Source organism: Equus asinus, chromosome 11 (assembly GCF_041296235.1).
Source record: "Equus asinus isolate D_3611 breed Donkey chromosome 11, EquAss-T2T_v2, whole genome shotgun sequence".
NCBI classification, from domain to species: domain Eukaryota; kingdom Metazoa; phylum Chordata; class Mammalia; order Perissodactyla; family Equidae; genus Equus; species Equus asinus.
Genome location: NC_091800.1, coordinates 4096706 through 4118799, shown reverse-complemented (window position 1 = coordinate 4118799; position 22094 = coordinate 4096706). Strand labels below are relative to the sequence as shown.

Sequence of the window (22094 nt, the reverse complement as noted above, 5' to 3'; positions counted from 1 at the left end):
TTTAAAAGTATTTTTGCATAGTCAAATCTAGTTTTTCTAATATTTTAAATTGATTTTAAAATAAGCAGGTTCGTACAGTTATAATTTTCCATTAATAATCATTCTGCTGAAGTGTCTTTAAAGATATTCCGTAAAGCTGGACAAAAAACTTTGTTTTCACTTTGGATGTTTTCCCCCTAAATAGAGTGTTCAATAATTTATTCTATTATTGACCATAATATGAAAGCTGGTAGTGGTGAGGGAAAAAAAATCTAATATTTTTCAGTTGTTTTCAAGTGTGATTTAATTTATTATAGGAAATGTACAATATGTCTTATCTCAGTGTTTTAAAATTAAGAATATTTTTGGAGATTTCCACAATTTCTTTCTTTTAGGTTTTTTTGCCATATAGTTTGTACTCAGCTTACTTAGCAAATATTATCAGTTCTGTGTAGGTTATCACTGTATATCTTGATGTTTACTCTTATAAAAAATGTGTAATGAGTACCTTATATCTGACACATGGACAGAAATGATCTCTTTGCTTTAAAAATAATCACAGAAGTTGTAACTCTTGTCCAAAGATGACATTTTCTGAGACATATATATGCATAGAGAGAGAGTCTTCTGTTTCTTCGATATTTTTCAATAATAGAAAATTTTCATTGGTCATTGTTGTTTTATAATCTGATTATTGTTGGCTGTTTCTCTTAATTGGAGCCATTTTTTGTAATCCATATTTAAGACTCTGAAAGCCTGAGTTATCCATGACCACAGAATTGGTTAGTTGAGTATTAGGAATTAAAATACCTGACCTTTTATTCTTGTGCTTTTAGTAAGACTTATGTTAGCCACTGGTACTCTGGTTTCTAGATCAAAACCACCTGCAAATTAAAGTTACATGTTAAAAATGCTTTATATGTAAGGACTTAGAGATGAGAGTTGTCAGACTGGAGTAGAAAGAGCACTGATGTAGGAACTAGGAGATCCGGTCGCCAGTGGTGCCTGATGCATGATGCCCCTTGAGGAAGTCACTTAACCTCTCTGAGCCTTTTGTCATCTGTGAAATGGAAATAATGATGCCATTTTCCTTAATGGACTTGGCTATCTTAAGTTGTGAGATGCAAGTGTAGTAACATATAGAAGCACTTTGTGAACAGTAAGGTAAATGTCATGACCCCCATTGCCTGATTCCAAATAGCTTTTTAAAAATTTTACTTGAGGAAGATTAGCCCTGAGCTAACATCTGTGCCATCTTCCTCTACTTTATATGTGGGTCACTGCCACAGTGTGGCTGATGAGCAGTGTAGGTCCACACCTGGGATCCCAACCTGCCAACCCAGGCTGCCAAATTGGAACATGCTGAACTTAACCACTATGCCATGGGGCTGGCCCTATCAAATAGCTTTTTAAAAGTATGATAAGCTTAAAAAATGGTCTATTCTGTTTGCAGGGAGCTAGCAGTGGTCGTGAAGGTGACTGTCTCATTCAGGAACAGGTTTTTTTTTTTTTGGTTTTTTTTTTTTTTGAGGACGATTAGCCCTGAGCTAACATCTGCTGCCAATCCTCCTCTTTTTGCTGAGGAAGACTGGCCCTGAGCTAACATCCCTGCCCACCTTCCTCTACTTTATACGTGGTATACGTGGTAACAGCATGGCTTGCTAAGAGGTGCCATGTCCACACTGGGGATCCGAACTGGCAAACCCCAGGTTGCTGAAGCGGAACGTGCAAATTTAACCACTGCACCACCGGGCCAGCCCCCAGGAACAGTTTTAATAACCACCTTTTAAATTCTAAATGAGGCAGTTTTGAATTTTTTTTTTTTTGAATGGTCAGATTTTATACTTGGGTGAATTGGTTTCTGGCACTAAGAAAATTTATGCCTGTAGAGAATATTTAATTCAATGTTAAATTAAAAGAAGCAAAACTAAACATTAGTATTAAGAATTTAAGGGACGCTTGCTTCACCCTTACTGCTTTGAAATTGCTCAGTGTTAATAGATTTAGAAAACCGTTGTGTTAAACTAGTAACCTGAAATAATTTGAGTCTGATTTTTGTGGCGTATGCCTTACCTACATGAATTAGGGTTCCGTCTTTGTTTCATCTAACTTTCTACTGTAATTCAGTTGTCATTCTGTACTAGTGGGGAACAGTTGATCTAAGTTCTAAGTATTTTATTAGAGTGTATTTGTTTATACCACTCTTCCTTTTTAGAGTTTGTATATTTTATGAAGTGCTATTGCTTTGTTATGATTTGAGCTTGTTTTGGGATACTTTTGTTTTCCTGATAAAAATTTCTAAAGGATAGTATTGGTAGTTCCAGCTGTGCTTCTAAAATCACTTTGGGTTTTGAGACATTAATTATTTAAAAGGTCGAGTGAGTGTATTACAAGCATAATCATTAATGTACTGCAAAGTCCTGTGTTACATTAATGTTTACACCTGAACTTCACAGAAAATCTTTTAACTCCTTATTCGGTTGCCACCAGCACAGAAGGGTTAATTCCTCTAAGAAGACTTCTCATACAAGTGGCAGTCAATCGCAATTCAGAATTTTCACGTTCTTATTCAGGGATTACATATCATTTTTATAGAACGTCTGGGTAATATATTCTAATAAGGGGGAGACTTTCTCTTTGATGCTTCCCTTTTCTGGTCTCATAAATTCTTCCTTCCCACTTCTAACTTAAGTTTTATTATGTTTCTTATTTTTCCTCATTTCTTTCTCTTCTTATCCTTCTGTTTTCATTCTAGTTTTAATTTTTTTGCACTTTTCTGTGTGTGCACATGTGCGCGTGTGCATGTTGCATGCTTGTGCGTTTTGTCAGAAGAGCACTTGTAGACTTCTTCACCTCAGAAGTCTTTGGCACTTAGGATTTTACTAGTTTTGTAGGGTCAGATGTTCCTTTAAAAAACCTGAGTTCTGTTCTTATGAAGAAATATCCCCAAACAGGGATTCGTTCAACATTTCTGGAGCTAACTTTAGCATTCTTTTGTCCTTCTCTCAGGGAGAAATGGATTTCTTTAATTTCTTATCTCAGTAGTAGCTGGAACAAAACAAAATGAGACCTGAGACTTATTGGTGTACCTAGGCATCATTAGTCAGCCTTTGGAACTCAGATTGCCTGCTTTGGACAGAAATCTTTAAGGCCAAGGAGGTGATTGTAGTAGCTGAACTTTTGGGGCTTGACTACTACTAGGGTTTTATTTTTCTTTAAAAAATATTTTTTGATCAGAATGTAGTGCTTCTCTTCTCTTATTATTTACTTCACTTTAATTTTGTCTTCAGGGCTCTGTGTCTGGTTTCATTCAGATGGCTAAGATACAAATGAATTTTATTTACGTAATTATTATAAAAGAAAGTTTCCTTGGTAGGAAGTGAAAGCTTCCCGCTAAAGTAGCCTAAAATAATTTATCATGTAGACAGTGTCCCAGTCAGTGGAAGATCATCCTAAAAGTATTAGAAATTCTAGATGAATTGTAAGTTTTTCATGAAGACCTTGCAATTTCAAGTATCTTTACAGCACAGGGCAAGAGTAAGGCTCCTGTGTCCATGTGAAGTCATAACTCATCTTCTGCTGGTAGGCGTCTACAGTTCCTCCTAGCATTTTTTGCACATTTATATATAAGTGCAGTGTATGAAGGCTAATAACAGTTTTTATGAGAAAGTGTAGTTTATTAGGTTAGGAAAATTCCATCTTTCAAATTTGGAATTTGGGTTTCTTTTTTTTTCAGATTCCTCCGTTCTTATGGGAGTAGTAATTTAGAGGTTTTCATTTAATACCGTACAGCAGAGGTATCTACGAAAAAGAGTTACCTGGAAATCTTTTTTTTTTTTAAAGATTGGCACCTGGGCTAACAACTGTTGCCAATCTTCCCTTTTTTTTTTTTTTTTAAGGATTGGCACCTGGGCTAACAACTGTTGCCAATCTTTCTTTTTTTTTTTTTTTCCTGCTTTATCTCCCCAAAGCGCCCCTGTACACAGTTGTATATCTTAGTTGCAGGTCCTTCCAGTTGTGAGATGTGGGATGCCGCCTCAACGTGGCCTGACGAGGGGTGCCATGTCCGCGCCCAGGATCCGAACCCTGGGCCGCCGCAGCAGAACGCGCGAACTTAACCACTCGGCCGTGGAGCCGGCCCCTGGAAATCTTTTGAATGTCACTCACCTTCTGTAATTATGGCGCTTCCCCCCACCCTGAAAAAAAGCCTAGGATGTAAGCACAAATAATTAGAAAAACGCATGTTTCACTGCTCATGAAAAGCAGAAGGGGCTTGTTTGGTCTTATCTTCATTGGCATATGCATTTAGGGGTGGATTAGTATTGCTCAAGGAACATTTGCCAGCCATGTGATCTTGAATTTCCTCTCTTAATCTCTTGGTGCATCAGTTTCTTCGACTGTAAAATGCAGGAATTGAACTAGATGATCTTTGGAGTTCTGTTTCTAAAATTCTGTTGAGTCCTTAAGATTTTGCTTCCTTGTTAAAATCCATGGTTAAGGATTTCAGGTTTCTTGTCCTTAAAATTTTTACCATTGCAATAGAAAATGAAGATAGGCACACAACCATCATTTTCTTTCAAGATGAGGTTTATAATCAGAGATTATTTGAATTACCTTTATGGAGCATATCATGTTTCTCATCAAGTGATCTGAGTAGATATAGCTGGTTTCTGTTTCAAATCCTCTTTGAATAAATTCACTTATTTTTTTTCTTCTAGAACTTTGAGCACATCTTTTTATAATAGGTTTACATTTTTGGAAGCTGTCGCTTCAATTATTGATTATATTTTAAGATTTCTAAATTTTTGTGAGTTCTGCTTATCATCTTAATTAGAATTCATGTTAAGATAGCATGGAATAATGAGACTTTAAAAAAATAAAGGTCCAAATTGGTTCCTCTTACTAGCTTTGGTATGTTCAAAATTCCTATGTAGTAATCTAGTGTGAAAGAAATTTATGTAGGGTATGCCTTTTTCTCACACAATTTTATAGTTAATTGTGTGAAGATCACTTGTAAGATTTTTAAATGACCTGAGCTTGAATAGGAAAGAAAATGATGTGCTTGACAATATCTTCATGCTCTTCTGATAAATTCTTGAAGGTGCCATTCTATGCCTAGAGCTGATTTCTCACAACTTTCAGATACTCATGTCTAGTGATCTTGGCAAATAATCTGGAGTCTAACCACAGACTTTTCATGGATTCGCATGATGGTTATTTTTAGAGCTTTGGAAAACTTCTGCTTTTTCTTGACTTTGTTTTGACTGTTTCTCCCTTTTGGTAATGCTGTTTGGAAACTGATTGTAGTGGTATTGGTGAATAAAAGAAAAAATAGAAAATTAATATAAAGTATTTCTTAGATATGTTAATTTTCTATTCTTTCCCCCTCCTGATTCAGTTTTTAGTTCAGATACTATAACTTGCCAGTTAAGGCTGGATCTTTCTAAGTGTAGCTTTGGGATTTTACTCAGTTTGATCAGTATTGCAATCAGAAAATTTACAAGAACTTCTCACCTTGTGTAAATGTGACTCTTTTTTATTTTTTTAACATTTTGAGAAAAATAACCTGGATGTGATTGTGTTTATTTCTGAACTTGCTATTGGAGATGAGTCATACTGCTGAAAGCTTAATTACTTAACAAACTGAAATATTTTAACAGCATGGCTCATCACAAATAGTAATGTTCAAAGACTAGTTTATGAAGATATTTTGCAGATACAAAGTTCTATTTTGCACAGGGTGAGAATCTCTTAGGAAATTTTCTGATAGCTTTATATTTTTATTTTTATTTTTTTAAAGCTGTGTTATTTTTTAGTTCTTCATGCTTTGGAAGTAACAGTTGAAGAGAGGTGAGGAAAGTTTGTGAAAATTGTGATCGGTGATTAGCTGCCACCTGCCTGAGGTGTCTTCTGAGAGGAACTAACCTCTTTGTGGTGCTAGAGCAAGGTCACTGGATAAAAAAAAGAACAGGTAACCATCTTATTCCTTGTCTGAAAAGTTCCGTTTTAAAATTAATAAATGCAAAATGTTCAAGGGAAGATGAGCTACTGTTTAAAAAAGTTTCTAATTTTCTCCTCAGAAACAAGTAAAGTGGACTATGTCCTCTTTCAAGCTGCCACAGCCATAATGGAAGCAGTTGTCCGAGAGTGGATTCTCTTGGAGAAAGGTAGCATCGAGTCCCTGAGAACATTCCTTTTAACCTATGTCTTACAGAGGCCTAAGTAAGTACCTGGAGGAGTGGCTGCTGAAATACTTCTGCTGAGCTGCTCCTTTTTGAGCGTTTTTTGTTTGCGTTTTTTCTTCATTTTTTAATGATAGATGTTTATGGTTAAGGTCTGTGGGGTCATATTTTCAAGATTCATACACACGATTGTAGGTTGTTTTGGTACTTAATACTTTTTATTTAAGCTTATAATACTAGGTTTTGTTTCTTTGAAAAGATTGTGCTGGATGTTAAGTTTTGTTGTTGTTAAGTTCTGAAGATTTGGGTTATAAATAAAAGTTGATCTTGGACTCAGTGAAAAATCCTTTATACTTGTTCTTCTTTTGGTGCTAGGTAAGTATGATAAGACACAAGTGAATATCCCGAGACAGGGTGGGGGGAAATCAGGTACTATTAACAAACCAGGTATTACATAGAAATGTGTAGTAAAAAGGCTGCAAAAGAAAAAGCACCAAATTCTTTGACAGTTTCCTTTGGAGAAGGGATTCGGTTTGAGGCATGGAGTGAATGAATTTTCTTTTTATATTATACACAGTATATTGTTTGAACGTTTTATGAGATTGTGTGCATTTATTGCTTGTATGATTTTTTTTTTAAAAAATGAGGGAAATTATCAGCCACACAAGTTTTGAGAGAAATTCATTTACAATTTAAAGCCCCCCAAACACCAAGTCTTCTTTGAAGAAGAAGAAGTACATTGTATGTGTGCTCTTGTTGCAATTCAGTACTTTTTGCGTAGATGTTCATTTCCAGTTCAGTGAAGAAAGTGTTTATTATGCAATCGGAAATGCTGGTAATTAGGAATATTGATTAATGGCAATCAACATGCACAACACTTTAAAAATAATTTAGAGCATACTGTCAGACCTTTGTTCCTACTGACTCTTCACTTAGCAGTCTCTGAGTTCATAATGTTTAATAATAATTACTGGTGTGACTTTAGCACTCAGTTAATTGCTAACTGCTTTACATGTAGAAAAATGCACGAGAGGAATAAACCATGGTTTGCTTAAACCTATTAGCATTACAGGTTTAAGGGATAGTGTGTCCTCTAGATGACTGCATATACGGGGAGCGTATGGCTTATTTTTTCCGGTTTTAACAGAATAAGGAAAACCTGCCCAGTCTCACACCTTTCTCTTCGCCTTCATGCTGGTTTTCTTTATTTAAATTTCAATTTGGTATTTGATGAGGCCTTTTGGGTGTGATACTGGCTTGCCCTAGAGCTGCTCATTTATCACAGTTTCCCCCCCCACCCCCCAAAATGGGGACCACTGAAAATCGGGAGAGCTTTGGTAGACTTAAATATGTGACAGATTTTGATTGTGTGCATGTGTGATCTCTTATATTGTCCAAAATAATCTCACCCTGGAATAATTTTTTTTAGTTCAGAAGCTATTTTAGAGTTGATTGTGGGTTCCACATCGAAATATTTCACTTATGTATTTTCTCCCAAACTCTTGTTTTGAAAAAAGTAAAAAACTTTCAGCAAAGTTGAAAGAATAGTACAGTGAACACACACATATCCTTTCCCTAGTAGAGGCTCAGTTAACATTTTGTCGTATTTGATTTCTCATATATATATATATATATATATATGCATGTATTTTCCCCTGAACCAGCTGAAGTGTGCCATAGAAATCATGACACTTCATCCTTAAGTACTTCAGCATGTCTCTCCTAAGAGCATAATCTCAATCCCCTTGGTATTTATGATTGGCATTTATATTATCTAATATAATTCTGATTCCATGTTCTCATTTCCCAAGTTGTCTGAATAATGTTATTTATATCCTTTTCCTCCTTTATAGGTTATTTTTTTGATCCAGGATTTAACCATAGATTACACATTGTATTTACTTGTCATGTCTCTTTAGTCTCTTTTAATCTAGAGTAATTCTCCCCTTTTTTGTCTTTCACGACAGACATTTTTATCTTGTAGCGTGTCCTACAGTATAGATTAGAGTCAAGTTAAAACTTTTTGGTATACTGCGTAGGTGGAATGCTACGGGTTATGGAGTATAGAATAGTAATGTTGTGTGCTTCCATTGCGTTCACAGAATTCTTTCTTTTTTCTGTTTTCCTCCTAATTGAGATAAAATTTGCATAAGGTGAAAGGCAGGGTACACTTTTTGAAGAGGCAGTTTAGCATAGTGGTTGAGTACTTACTCAAAAGATTTTTGTGAGGATGGAATGTATTAATTTTTGTGAAGTTATTTTATGTAAAGTCTTGCATATCATAGGCACTCAATGTTAGCTATTATTATTTATTTTCTTAGTAATTTATAATTCTTGCCAATAGAGATACTTAAAACTAGCTTTACTTACATTTCTAGTAGTAGTATTCAGCTTTGTGTGTATTTCCTAGTAGTAGTTAGTGTGTTTGAAACTGTTATCCCCCCAAAAGTGCACAGATTCCCTTTGGTCGACTCATATTCTTGTGCATAATAGGATCTCTCTGCATTTATTTTCTTAATGAATGCTTCATGTGTGTGTGTTTCAAAGGAATGTTTGTCACTTCAGTCTTAATTCAGGGAGGTATGTTTGTTCGTTTGTATACATGTCTGATAAATGCCTGTTATGTGGCAAGCAGTGTACTTTACTGTGGGACTACAATAGTGTGCTCAGCCTGGCAGCCAGTCTGGGAGATCAGGTTAAAGCCATAGTAACAGATGCTTTATGTTATGTGAGGTGTGGAGGGAGCCCTCCTTAGCAGTGACCGGCCATGTGTAGAGGAGCTGTCCGGGAATGCTTTCTGGAGAAAGTGGCATCACAGGCTTAGAAGAGGGCATAGTTCAGAGGCCTGGAACTGTATGAGCATTGTGCCGGGCACTGAAAGAAGTTCAGTATGTCTGTACTTTTGAGTGTACATGGAAGGGGTGAGATTAGAGAGGGGAGCAGGGACCTGGCCATGAAGGGCCTTAGAAGTGGGTGACCGTATCATTTATGTCCAAACAGGGGCGCTTTTCAGAGTAAAAGAAATCGCTGTTTAATAATTATGTTGGACAACAGGTAAATTGGCAGTGTCCCAGGAGAGCTGGGATAGGTCCCACTGCTTATAAGCCATGTTAAAGAATTTGGGTTTTATCCCAAGGGCACATGGTTGTCATATCCTTATGGCGTTTTAGAGGCCAGATTATAAAGTTCAGAGTTATGTTTTCTGAGCCTTACCTTTAAGAGGCAGTTGTGAAAAGGCACTTAAATCTCTATGCCATTGTGGTCTAATGGGCTTTGTGGAATGCCTCCACTTGGGAGTGGTGCTGCTTAGATAGGAAAATTTAAAAAGTTTTTTTTAGAATTTATGTGTTTCTGTAATGTTGTATCTTGGATAGCCAGCATGTTACCTTTTCACATTAAAGGGAATGAATTTTACTATTGGTTGGATATGGATATTAGATCAGAATTTCTCTCTTAATTGGTAGAATCTTAATCTGGCTCTTAGTGAACTGACTGACTATTGAACGCTGCCTGAAGCAGCTGACACTTTTATAGTGCTTAGTATGCACTAGGCACGGTTTTAAGAACATTTAATCCTTGTAACAACTCTGTTACTGTTATCCCCATTTCCCAGATGAGAAAGCTGAGGCTCTGAGTGTTACTTGTGTTGCCCAGGGTTACATGGCCAGAAAATAATGGAGCGCGGATTAGAACCCAGGTCTTTTGGCTTTGAAGTCTGTGCATAACCAGTAGGCTATACTGCTCTCGGATGTCAGCAGTGTTATTAGTAGCTTCAGGCATAGTGAGAAATTTTGGAGTATTTTTATATTAGATTTATGTAAAAGTTTTCACAATGGTTTTTATGTTTTACAGCCTCCAAAAGTATGTTCGGGAACAGATTCTGTTAGCAGTAGCAGTAATTGTAAAACGAGGATCATTAGATAAATCAATTGACTGCAAAAGCATTTTTCATGAAGTCAGCCAGTTGATAAGTAGTGGCAATCCCACTGTGGTAAGTGTGTTAACTCTTTGTGTTTATAAATATTTAAAATTTTTATTTTGTACTACACAAGTACCATTATAGCAACAGTAATGGATACCTACATAAAAGAAAAAATGCACAGTCTAAGAAATCAAGCAATTTTGATTTATGTTTTCTTTTAGTCCTTTTTTATATGTGTACATACTATAGATACAGTGTACTTTGCTTTTTCATTTGATTCTGTTTTTCATGTTGCCATAGTGTTCGTAATCATCATAATGTTCATAATCGTCAGTGTTCCTAATCATATTTAATGGTGTAAAATATTATAAGCTAATATACCATAATATTCTTAACCATTTCCCGTATATTGAACATTTTCCCTAATTTTTAGTAATCTTTTGACAACTACTAGTGATAATAGAAATGCTTGAATAAAATATCTAACATAAAAGTTATTAAATGTTGTTATACTAGTAGGTCTTGGCATGTCGTGACTACCAGGTGTTGCTGTTGCCTGAACAAATTTGAGAACCGTTGTTCTTGACTGAGTTCCTCCAGGGAGGGGAGCCTGACTGTTGCTGTTGTTTTCCTTCCCCTTTCAGTCTTCTGTCTCCTTTTGGAGAGCTGGTTGTGCCTAGAGTGACTGCTTGTTTGTAGCCACTCTGTTAGAGGCAGGAGGAGGTGGAGTTGGTGTTAATGACCAGCTATGATCCTAACTTAGAACTATTGACTTTTATCAGCTGACTGATAGTTAACTCGTGCAGAATTGGGATTGGTAATACCTGGCTCTTCTGATTCTCGGCGATTAAATCTTTAAATATTTTGCGTGGTTTTTTCTCTTTCCCAGTTTCTTTAATCATTTTAAAGAGATCTTTGTGAGGCTGTACACCTTACAACTCTGTACGAATTACTTGACATCTTCAGTGGCCCCCCAGTGAGTGGTGGAATTTAAAAAATTTGTGTACTTTATTGGCTGGTTTGAGGTTAGGATGTGGTAGTCCACTTTAGGAGGGCTGCATACAATGTCCCATACTTTCCACAGTGTCTTGGATCTCTGCTTCCCTCACCTCTGACCGTAGGCAGATGTGCACTTACCTCCCTGCTCTAGCCATCTGCCCTCCACTCTTGCTGGGACACCCCAGACTGATGTACCAGGGTCTCAGCTGAAGGAATATGGAATCAAGTTATCAGGACTTTGGAACTTCCTATACACACTCTGAGTATTTTTTGTTTTTTACTTTGGAATTCATCGGTGGTCAGATGTTTATTCTTTTTTTCCTTATCAACTTTATTGAGGAATAATTTACATACATTACTATAGCCATCGAAAATGTACACTTCGGTGAGTTTTGTTTGACATTATGTATATGAGTGAACCACCACTACAGTCAAGATACAGAACGTTTCTATTTCTATTTTGATTTTTGATTGTGTGGATATTGTGTTCTATGCCATTTTTGTGGCAGATTTCTTTAAGAGTAACATTGTGCAATAGAACTTTCTGTGTTGATGCGAATGTTCTATATCTATACTCTCCAATGTGTAGTCACTACACGAGCCACATGTGGCTTTTGAGCATTTGAAATATGGGTGATGTGACTGAGGAATTGAACTTCTCATTTTATTTTTAATTAATTTAAATTCAAATAGCCACATGTAGTTAGTGGCAACTGTATTAGACAGTGTACTTCTAGAGACAATACAAAAGTCTAATTTTATATCCTTTTCACTTCATCATAGTGTTGTACAATTTAATTGTTTATATAAAACTAACAACTTCAGAAATGTGTGTGGTTGAATAATTATGTTTTAGAAGTCATTTTGGCTTTGTTTTATGTAGTGAGAGGCTCTTTTAAAAATAGTCCTCAAGTGAGATTCCATTTAAAACTTTTTAGATAAAAATGATTTTTAGATAAAAATGAAGCTTCTTTTTGCTTATATTGCTCTTTTAATTAATCAGACTGTCCCTGTGGGTAGACTCCGTTTCTGTGCAGGGCTTTGCTCTTGAGGTGCTGATGCTTCCCAGTTGCCTGCATTAGTTGTATCATGGTAATCTTATTTGCATGGGTTTTTGTTAGCGTTTGCTGCCTAGCTAATGGCCTTGCGTGCAGTCCAAGGTCATTGATCTTCAGAGGAAGAGCAAGTGGTGGATGTAACTAGCCAGAACTAGTAAGAAACAGCTCTGGAACTGAGGCTTCTACTTGGAACTATTATCCTAGCCCCTACTGCCCTGAATCAAGTTACTCTTCATATTTTAGATTCTGCTTAAAGTCATATTGTTTCATTTGACAATCTGCAGTAAAGGAGTCCAGCTTTTTGCATTTGACCAGGATTTAAACTTTAGGAATTTAACCAATAACTCTGGTATCTGTATGTTTATGACTAATGCCTTTTTCCGTGTTAGTTTGGTGATCACGTTGGCTGGGATTTCAGTGTTAAGGTAGAATTTCTCCGGCTTGTCCTCATCCCCCACAAGTAGCTTCTTGGCAACTGGATGCTGAAGGCAAAGGATCGAGAGTCCCTTGCCCCTCTCAGGAATGAGCACATACTCAGGAGTTGTGTTGTCCACCTCCTTTCCCCTTGGGGAATTTGACCCACCACAAAAAGTAGTCCCAGTGCAACATGGCTATTGGATTTTTTTGAGCCACAGAAATAACTGATGTTCTGAGAATGATTGGAACAGAGTGGCTGTTTAATTAGAGAAGATTTTGCTCTATTCACAGTGTATACACTTTGAGAATAGTGGATAAATTTTATATCTTCATGTTTTTTCCCAAAACAAAGATTATTTTTAAGTTGAATTTCTACTAACAGGATTAAAAACTTCTATAGTAGTAGGAAGTCAGTAGTGAGAGGTAGAATTTAATTTCAAGATTGCTGGATGAGTTTATTGTGGTGAGTACACTGAAAACATTAAACTTAGGAAAAATTCCTACAATTGTTTTGCAAGTTGAATGCCCACCGTGTGGCCATCCCTGTTTAGCCTTGCCCAGCAGCTTGAAACCAGCTCATTCAGCAGGTCTGAAAAAATAAGGTTATAGACCAGTAAAACGTTTTACTGTATCTTCTTTTCTCTTTATCTTCCTCTCAAGACTGTTAAGAATTTGTGGGAGTGGCTTAAGAATTTACTTAAGATTTTGTTTTTACTTTTTTTGAGGAAGATTAGCCCTGAGCTAACATCTGCCACCAATTCTCCTCTTTTTGCTGAGGAGAACTGGCCCTGAGCTAACATCCATGCCCATCTTTCTCTATTTTATGTTTGACGCCACCACAGCATGGCTTGACAAGCGGTGCGTAGGTCTGCACTCGGGATCTGAACCAGTGAACCCCGGGCTGCCGAAGCGGAACATGTGAACTTAACCATGGTGCCACGGGGCTGGCCCCTACTTAAGGTTTTCTTAGTCTCAGGGACATGGATAGCAGTGGCAGAGAGATTTAGAACTGATAACAAAGTAGAATGATGAAATCAGGACATTGATATAATGTTGGCTAGAAACTTTCTTTACAAAGGTGATTTTTATTTGAAATGAGATAATTGATGGTTTTCTGTAGATGAAAGAAACGGCTGACCTCATGAATTAAGTTAGGTCACTAACTTTCCCCTCACATCTCTTCTAGAATGCTGCTTCCATCAACCTTCTTTTTGGCTAGAAACTGTATGTAGTCTGGCTTTCCCTCTTCCCTTTCTTTCTTTTTTTTTTTTTGTTTTGTTTTTGAGGAAGATTAGCCTTGAGCTAACTGCTGCCAATCCTCCTCTTTTTGCTGAGGAAGACTGGCCCTGAGCTAACATACGTGCCTGTCTTCCTCTACTTTGTATGTGGGACGCCTACCACAGCATGGCTTGCCAAGCAGTGCCGTGTCCACACCTGGGATCTGAACTGGTGAACCCCAGGCTGCCAAAGCAGAACATGCGCACTTAACCCCTGCACCACCGACAGGCCCGTCCCTTTCTAAGAGTGTATTTTTGGTGGTCCATCCTCTTGTACCAGTCTAATGTACGTGTTTAAATAAGTTGAGGTGCAACGTAATATAACACAACACTGATTTTGATTTGGGATTCACACTTCGGTTTAAACCCCAGCTCTGCCATTTATTACCTATCTAACTTGAATAAATTATTTATCTTCTTTAGGCCTTAATTTTCTAATATGTAAAATAAATGTGATAATGTTCATTTCTGGGGCCGCCCAGAGGAGGACAGAGGACGTTAAGTGCAGTTAGTAAGCATTCACCAAGTGTTTGTTTTATCTCTCTTGTGGTCTTACATCCTTTTTTTTCTTCCCCCAAAGCCCCTAGTACATAGTTGTATATTCTGGTTGTGAGTCCTTCTGGTTCTGCTATGTGGGACGCTGACACAGCATGGCTTGATGAGCGATGCCATTTCTGTGCCCAGGATCTGAACCAGGAAACCCTGGGCAGCCAAAGTGGAGTGTGCAAACTTAACCACTCAGCCACAGGCCGCCCACATACATCCCTTTATTTATAGAATCTTGGAACATAGACTATTAAATTTTATCTTGTTCTATCAAATAATGTTTTAAGTATTGAAAATCAAGAAAATATTTATACTGTTTTCCATGAAAGAACACTAATTGCTTGTATATTTAAAAAAACTATAACCAACATATTACCTTTCCTTTAAATGCTTTAAGAAGTATCTAACAGTCTTAGTTCTTTACAAGTAGTTTTATGGAAAAATATCTAGTTCATAAAATATTTCCTAAGGAGATTATATTATTTAGATATAATAAAGTTTTTCGTGTGTCGTGGTGTATTCTTAGAATAATTATGCCTGTACGATTATTAAATACTATGTCATTTCATGCCTGTCTTTGTGGACAGGCTGTTTTTCTTCTGTGGTTATAAAGGTTGCTGTGGTTACGTTGTCTCCGTTTGTATAGTGTCGGACTCACTCTCGACTAATTTGAGAGGGATAGATATGGAGACTTTATTTCCTAAGGAAAGGAGCTAAATTTTATTTTAAATTAATGTTTAAGCTAAGTTTTTAATCTATTTCATTTTTGTTCTATTCCCTTTGAAAGTAGTAGGTATATGTTAAATCGCTTTTAAAGCTGTTTAACATTTAAGCCTCCTTTCTTCCTCTTTGCCGTGCTAGAGAGAAGTGGGTGAGAAATTCACTTGTCTACAGCAGTGGTGTCCCTGGATGTGATAGCCAACTTAATCTCTCTTATCACAAGTCTCATTGATGTTTGCTTAGAAGAGCAGCTGGAAGTCTGCTTTATGTATGGCAACCTTTCATAAAGTTTATTCCTGGTAATAAAGCTCCTGGGGTAAGAGCCAGGCTATTATAAGAGACAATCGTCTCTCTGAACAAGAGTATTTTATTTTGTCAGCTGGAGTTAGTGTTTGAGTATCTTGTGCTTGTGACAGTAAGCTGGTGAGTAAGGCAAGCTGTCTCTGAAGGGTATTTTTTCACTATCATGAAATTAATGGCTTTTATTAGAAATGAGAATGCTGCTGTAAGGCTTTGAATGTGAAGACAACAGTTACTTGAGTTGTTAGCCAGTGAATTAACTTGTAAATTTTTAGTACTTTAATGAAAGAAAACATTAGACTCTTTCATAACCTTGAGACCTCGTTGAATTTCATCTACTTGTTTTACACCTTAAAATTTTCTCTTTGAAATTTATCAGCAGCTAAAAAAATAAGCAACACATCATATATTAATTTTCTGCCTTCCCTTGTGTTAATAGAGTGTTAGGCATAGAGGTAAATGTTGATTCATTCATCCAACTGACATTTACTTAGCATCTACTATATTGCTTTAGCTATGTCTTTCTTTTTTTAATCGATAACATCTTGTAATTTTAATTTGGTGGAATGTAGATAACAGTCAAGAAGTAGGACCAAAAAAGCCAAAATAAATGGTTATTTTTTATGATAATGGTAAAAATACTGTTGCCACTTTACCTTATCATCAGGTGCTACATTTACATAGTACTTTTACATGCACTATCTAATTTGAACCTTAGGCCAATCGTGTGAATTAGGTGGGGCAGAGGATAGTAACCCTTTTTTATAGATGAGGAGACTGAGGCCAAGATAGATGAAGTGACATGCCCTCAGTTACTTGAAGTGGTAAATCTTGGACTGTTAGAACCCAGATTTTCTGACTCCTTTGTTGAAACGGTAAGATTCTTGTACTGGACTCCTGAAAGAGTCCCACAGAGTGTTTTTATTTAGAATTTAATTTGGATATAGTCTTAATAAATTTTGTTATTTGGTTTCTAACTTACTGACAATGAAAATTGTCAATTTAGAACTGCTTGTTAGTGTGCTGGTCACATTGTCAGCAGCAGTGAGTGATAGACACCAACAAGGGATTGAGGAACACTACGGAGCGTAAATCAGCACACTGGGCTCTGGGGCCACTTTGTCACGGAATGGAAAGCCCTGTGCATTTTAATGGATTCCAAGTATTCACTTTATTACATCATCATATAAAATAATTGCCTTAGAAAGAATTCTTTTGGAAAAATTACGTGCAGTAAATTTCATTAAAAGTGTTTGCATATAAATTTTGAATCACTATATTGTACACCTGAAACTAATATAATATTGTGTATCAGCTATACTTGAATTAAAAAAGTTTGCTTGCTACATTTGGAAAATTAACAGATACTATGACTTAATTATAATCTTGGGTAAATGAAGCATTGCTGTGTTAGCCTTGTATTAGTCTAAGATTTATACTAGTCTAATACTTGTTAATTTTAATATGGTCTCATAGTATACTGCTTATCAGTCAGTCAACTGTGACCTTATTTCATTGAAATTCATCACTCTAAATTATTTGCAACAGCTTTTGTTTTTGGCCCTTTTAAGTATCAGAGTCACTGTCTCTAGTACAGAAATGACATCTAGCCCTGACTGTGACAAAGGGCAGAGAGGCAGCCCTTGAAGGTGCTGATCACTAGAGGGGGAGTTAAGAGGTAGTGCACTTGGGATGACCATTGAGACCTAAAAATCTGAAGCAAGCAGACAGGAACCTTTTACAAGGGTAAGAAAAACAAAACTTGTGATCTCTCATTGGCAGATTCGATGCCTCTCCCCCCCCATTCATCCATTTTCTGTCCTCAAAAGGAGCTGTCTTCTTTTCTCCCTTGGGATTTCACTTTTGGCTTGCTTCCCCAGCTGTCTTCATTACCACACAATGCACCTACTGTGAGAGTAACTTTATTTTAATGAGATTTAGTTGATAATTAAATACTGAAAATAAGTAAACATGTTGGGAAATGAGTCTTAGACACATGTGATATGTTTAATTCCTCCATGAACAGGGAAAAATATTTGTTGATAAGTGTAGAAGTGCTTTGCTCTCTTAATGTACAATCGGTGCTTAATTATTCTTCATTCTCCAGGAAGTTCATTAATATGGCACCTTTGAGCCATAGTAGTGTCGTGTAATTAATGTTTATGATGCTGTACTCAGATCCTTACAGGGCTTCCAAATTAAGGAGCAGTTAAACTGTTTGGTGTCTTTTAATGATGAAAATATCTTAACTGAATTTTAGTTCTTTGAAAGCTGGTAATTTTAGGTAGGTGAAAACCAGAATATTTGATTTCCGGTAATACCTCTAACCATGCTGCATAATTTATTTTTATGTCTTTCTTAAGTGTTTGAATGGTAAATTAGTAAGAACACACCTGCTTTTAAAAATTTGTCTTTTTATTTCATAAGTCTAAAGTGGAAAAAGATTACAAAACAATACATATGGGTTAATAGTGACATTATTAATAATGTTTAACTATACATTTAAAAACTGGAAAGCTGTAAACAAATGGTACAGAAATAACCTCTGGATAGTAGGATTGTGGGCAATTTTTTCTTTGTGCTTTTCTTACTTTCTAGTTTTTCTGAGATGAAGATATTTTTGTAGGAAGAAAAAGTTAAAAAATATAATAAGAATGCAGTTTGTTTAATTTTCTTATATTAAGACTGTACTTTCTTTTCTGGGTGAATTTGTACTTCATTAGTGTGGAAGTTTTCTGTTGCAGAGGAATGTCTTTATTGCTACATCTCAAAAGCAGTCCTGTCCTACTGAGGGCTCCTTGTTTGTCTGATGAAGGTTGTAGCTAAATAAAACTTACTTTTAAAATCCTTCCTTTTTCTGAGCAGTAGTAGCCTCAAAAAGGCTCTCCCCTTTTGTTGCTCCTACTCCTTTCCTTCAGTCGTTTTTTCATATTTGGACCATAAAACACAACGCATGTAATCTTAGGAAATGTTTATTTCACATAAAAATAAAGCTTTATTGTGAGTATGTGTTTCAATCATTAATTTAGTTGTGTTACTAAAAATCTGAATATGATTGTAGTTAAAAAAATACGCCATTTTGTGGTGAATATAGTTTGGCACTAAAAAATAATTTGTGGCAAGTTGTAAATTACTTGTACAAAACTATTGTAGATCATTTATTTGTAAGAATGATAAGTTTGTGTTGAATGGATGCGTCTGGGTTCTTTTTAGCTTGCATGGTTTCATATAAATTGTGCGTGAATTCTGTTTCCAATAGATTGGTTGTCTCATCTGAAATTCTCAGATTAATTTCCTTTTTTAGTAAGACATTTTCTTAAACAGTTAGGTATCTGTTCACAGTGTTCTGTTTACTGAAGTCTTATTTAGAAAGGATAGGAGAAAAGGAAAAAATTATGGGATACTAGAAATCGTTTTTAGAATCATAGTATCTTGTAATACGTCATGTTAGATCCTTGCGAGTTAGCTTTTCTCTTTGAATTTCATTAATTTGAAGTTAATACCTAATTTCCCCACCAAAGCCTAGCTGTATTTAAAACCTGTGCTCATAGTTGATCCCAATGTTAGTTAAATGTATCCGTGAAGTTTTGATTGCTGGCACTTTCATTATTAATCACCACTTTAAAAGAAAGCCATTTTTTTAAACTACAATTTTGTTAACTTAAAAATGAAGGGATTGTACTTGATGAGTTTCTAAGATCCCTTTAAACTGTAAAATGAAGTGAATATGTGATAAACTGTTTTGTTTCTAAGAGGATTTTTAGTGCCTGGTTTCTCAGACCAAATTCTTTCCTCCATGTGCTTGGGGCCATGCAAAGGTAGTTACACTTGTGAACTTCTCTTGAAGATTTGTGAAAGAGGGGGCATTTTTATATTTAAACAAATGTATATTTTTAAGTAAAATTACAAAGAGAGAGAGAGAGAGTGTGTGTGTGTGTGTGTGTGTTTAAGCTAAACCAGGCGTATTCAGAGTACTCTTCTCTCTGTTGAAGGCAGCTTGGTCTATACCCTCAGATCCCTGAGGGAATTTACGTGTATTCTGTGTTGTCAGGGCTTCCTGATGTGGGAAAATCTGAGAAACTGCTTTAACGTGTGGACTAGTGTGCCATCCATAAATATTAATTATACAATGATGCTTATTTTAGTTGAGATTGAGGCAAATAGGAATTTAATTCTTTTTTACATCTTTTAGAGGGAAATTTTGGATGTATACAAAAATGGACAAATAGTGTATTGGTCACCCATGGTTACATCATTCAGCTTCAGCAAATATCAGCTCATGCCAATCTTTAGGAATTTAATTTTATGTCTATTTGCTAAGATTTGCCAAGATAAGCATATGTAAGGTCAAGGTACTGACATCAGAAGCATTTCTGAACAAAGATGTTGCAGTTGGTGGGTGGGTACGACTGTGTTCAGCTGTTGTATAAGCTTGCATAAATAGTATCATCGTGACTTTAATCTTTCGGTTGTTCAGAGGTAGTGTGCATATTTCTGTTCAACCCCTGGAAACTTGCCAAAATAATTTGTATCCCCTCCATCCTTGGCACCTTGACTCTAAATAGTCTGTGAATAAAAGCAATGAGTTGATATTAGGAGCCTTTTGGATAGAGCTGCTGAGAAGGAAAATCTTCATTTTCAGTTTAAAAAACTTTTGAAGTACTACCTGGTTAATATTTTGGAGACTATAAAATATGTTCAGCTTTTTGTCTGTTTAAAAATACATTTTACAGGCATCAGAACACAGAGTTACACAGACCTGGGTTCACATTTCAACTGGCCTTAATTACTTACCCTCTCTGAATTTCACTTCTTTCAAATGTAAAATGGGAGCATAGATTGTTGTGTGAATTAAATGAAATAATACATTCAGTATTGATTATCTTAGAATATTATTTGCACTCTGTGATTGAGTAGGAGTATGTCCTGAGTTCAAGTCCTAGATGGGTTCGTATAACTGGGGTTGAGGAGGTACTGTTAACAATTACTAGGCCACTTAGAAAGGAGAGCTAATCTTTATTTTATTGTTTCTAATTTTCTGACTGGTAGGTGTAAGATGTAAATGTATAATGAAAGATCTAAAGATAGAAAATGTTTCATTATGTTTGAATAACTATTGTATTGAAACGAAGCATTGGAAAGAATAATGACTCAGTTATTTCTTATCAAATAATTACAGCAAACTCTGGCCTGTTCTATTCTAACTGCACTATTGAGTGAATTTTCAAGTTCAAGTAAAACTAGCAACATTGGACTGAGTATGGAATTCCATGGTAACTGCAAAAGAGTTTTTCAGGTATGTATATTTTTGTTCTTATGTTGTAATCATTAGATTGTTCACTTTTTACTCAATCTGTTCCTAATGGAGTGAGAACACTTATTTTATCCAGTTGAATAATATCCTGTACTTTAAGATTTCTGTTGTGATTTCCTAAGATATAGTAAAGTGATAGGTTTAGTGAAAATAATTGACAATTTAAGATTACTTGTTTAATTCTAGTCTTTAAACAAAGCAAAAAGGAAATACTACTATAAAGATCCTTAGTTTATTTTCTTATGGTGTTTAGATAGAACTAATTCAATTGGTGGGACTCTACTGGCCTTAAAAATAGTCCTGGCAGAATGCCAAAGAGGGCTGTGTTTTTAAAATGTTATTGCAGATGGTGTGGACTCTTTGTCTCGTATGTATTGTTTGGCTTTAAAGTAAAGTTATATGAAGGCGTTAGTTTAAATCCGACGGCTCTGCACTAAAGCCGCAGACCGCTCCAGCTCTGAAATAGTCGTCAAAGACTCACTTCTCTGCAGAGGAGCATGTATATTACAGGAAATGTATTCAAACTGGTGTCACTTGAAAGCGTACTGTGATCTAAATTATGAGCAGGCCTAAAAATGGAAAATGTTCTTAAAGAAATAGTGTTTTCCACTGGAAAATTTAAGGTTTTTGTTTGTTTTGTTTTATGGTTCTAAAAGGGAAGAACATTTTGAATAATGTTTGCTTTTGATGCAAAACTATTTGTGATTTATTTGCTATAGGAAGAAGATCTTCGTCAAATCTTCGTATTAACTGTCGAAGTTCTGCAGGAGTTCAGCAGGCGGGAGAACCTCAGTGCTCAGATGTCCTCAGTATTCCAGCGTTACCTTGCACTCGCCAATCAAGTCTTGAGCTGGAACTTTCTTCCTCCAAATTATATCCTTTTAACAACTGGAATTCATTTGTGGTAATTTTCATAGATGACTTAATTATGGCTGAAAGTGCTTTCTGTCTGCAGGTTTGTAAAACGTGTTGAAAGAAAATGTGTTTTAGAAATGGAATTTATTTTGTGTTATACTACAATGCACTGGACTACTTCGAAGATTTAAAATTTCATTTACGATTTTGTAGAAGAGGGTTGAGTAAATGGAAGCATGTGGTAGATAACGAGGCTCTTGCTAACTGAGTGGCAGTATTCCTTAGGAAGGAAAAGGAAAACGGTGGGAGGTGCATATTTATCAAAAAACTGAATCATTTTCTCCTTGTAACATGTAATTACATGGGATTTTTTGACTCACTTTCCTTCAGGCTGCTTTGGTGTTCTCAAATTTGATCTTCAAGGCTGATGATATTGTTTCAAGTGTAGATAATAAGGTAGAAATAAGTTTATTCTTTGAAGACTTTTCCCAATGTAAAAATAGGAAAATTTTATTTCTAGCAAAT

General features: G+C 35.9%; 1 protein-coding gene across 5 annotated transcripts in view; it reads left to right on the top strand.

Moving 5' to 3' along the window:
* XPO4 (exportin 4) overlaps positions 1-22094 on the top strand; it is a 126640-nt gene that overhangs the window by 28852 nt on the left and 75694 nt on the right. For 2 of the 5 annotated variants that reach the window (XM_070520385.1, XM_070520384.1), the window contains exons 3-7: positions 5780-5950; positions 6060-6201; positions 10014-10152; positions 20580-20696; positions 21434-21587. In XM_070520385.1, coding sequence (XP_070376486.1) covers positions 6107-6201; positions 10014-10152; positions 20580-20696; positions 21434-21587 — 505 coding nt within the window. In that variant the 5' untranslated portion in view covers positions 5780-5950; positions 6060-6106. The remainder of the gene's footprint in view (positions 1-5779; positions 5951-6059; positions 6202-10013; positions 10153-20579; positions 20697-21433; positions 21588-22094) is intronic. The other 3 variants (XM_070520381.1, XM_070520382.1, XM_070520383.1) reach the window with 2 other exon arrangements.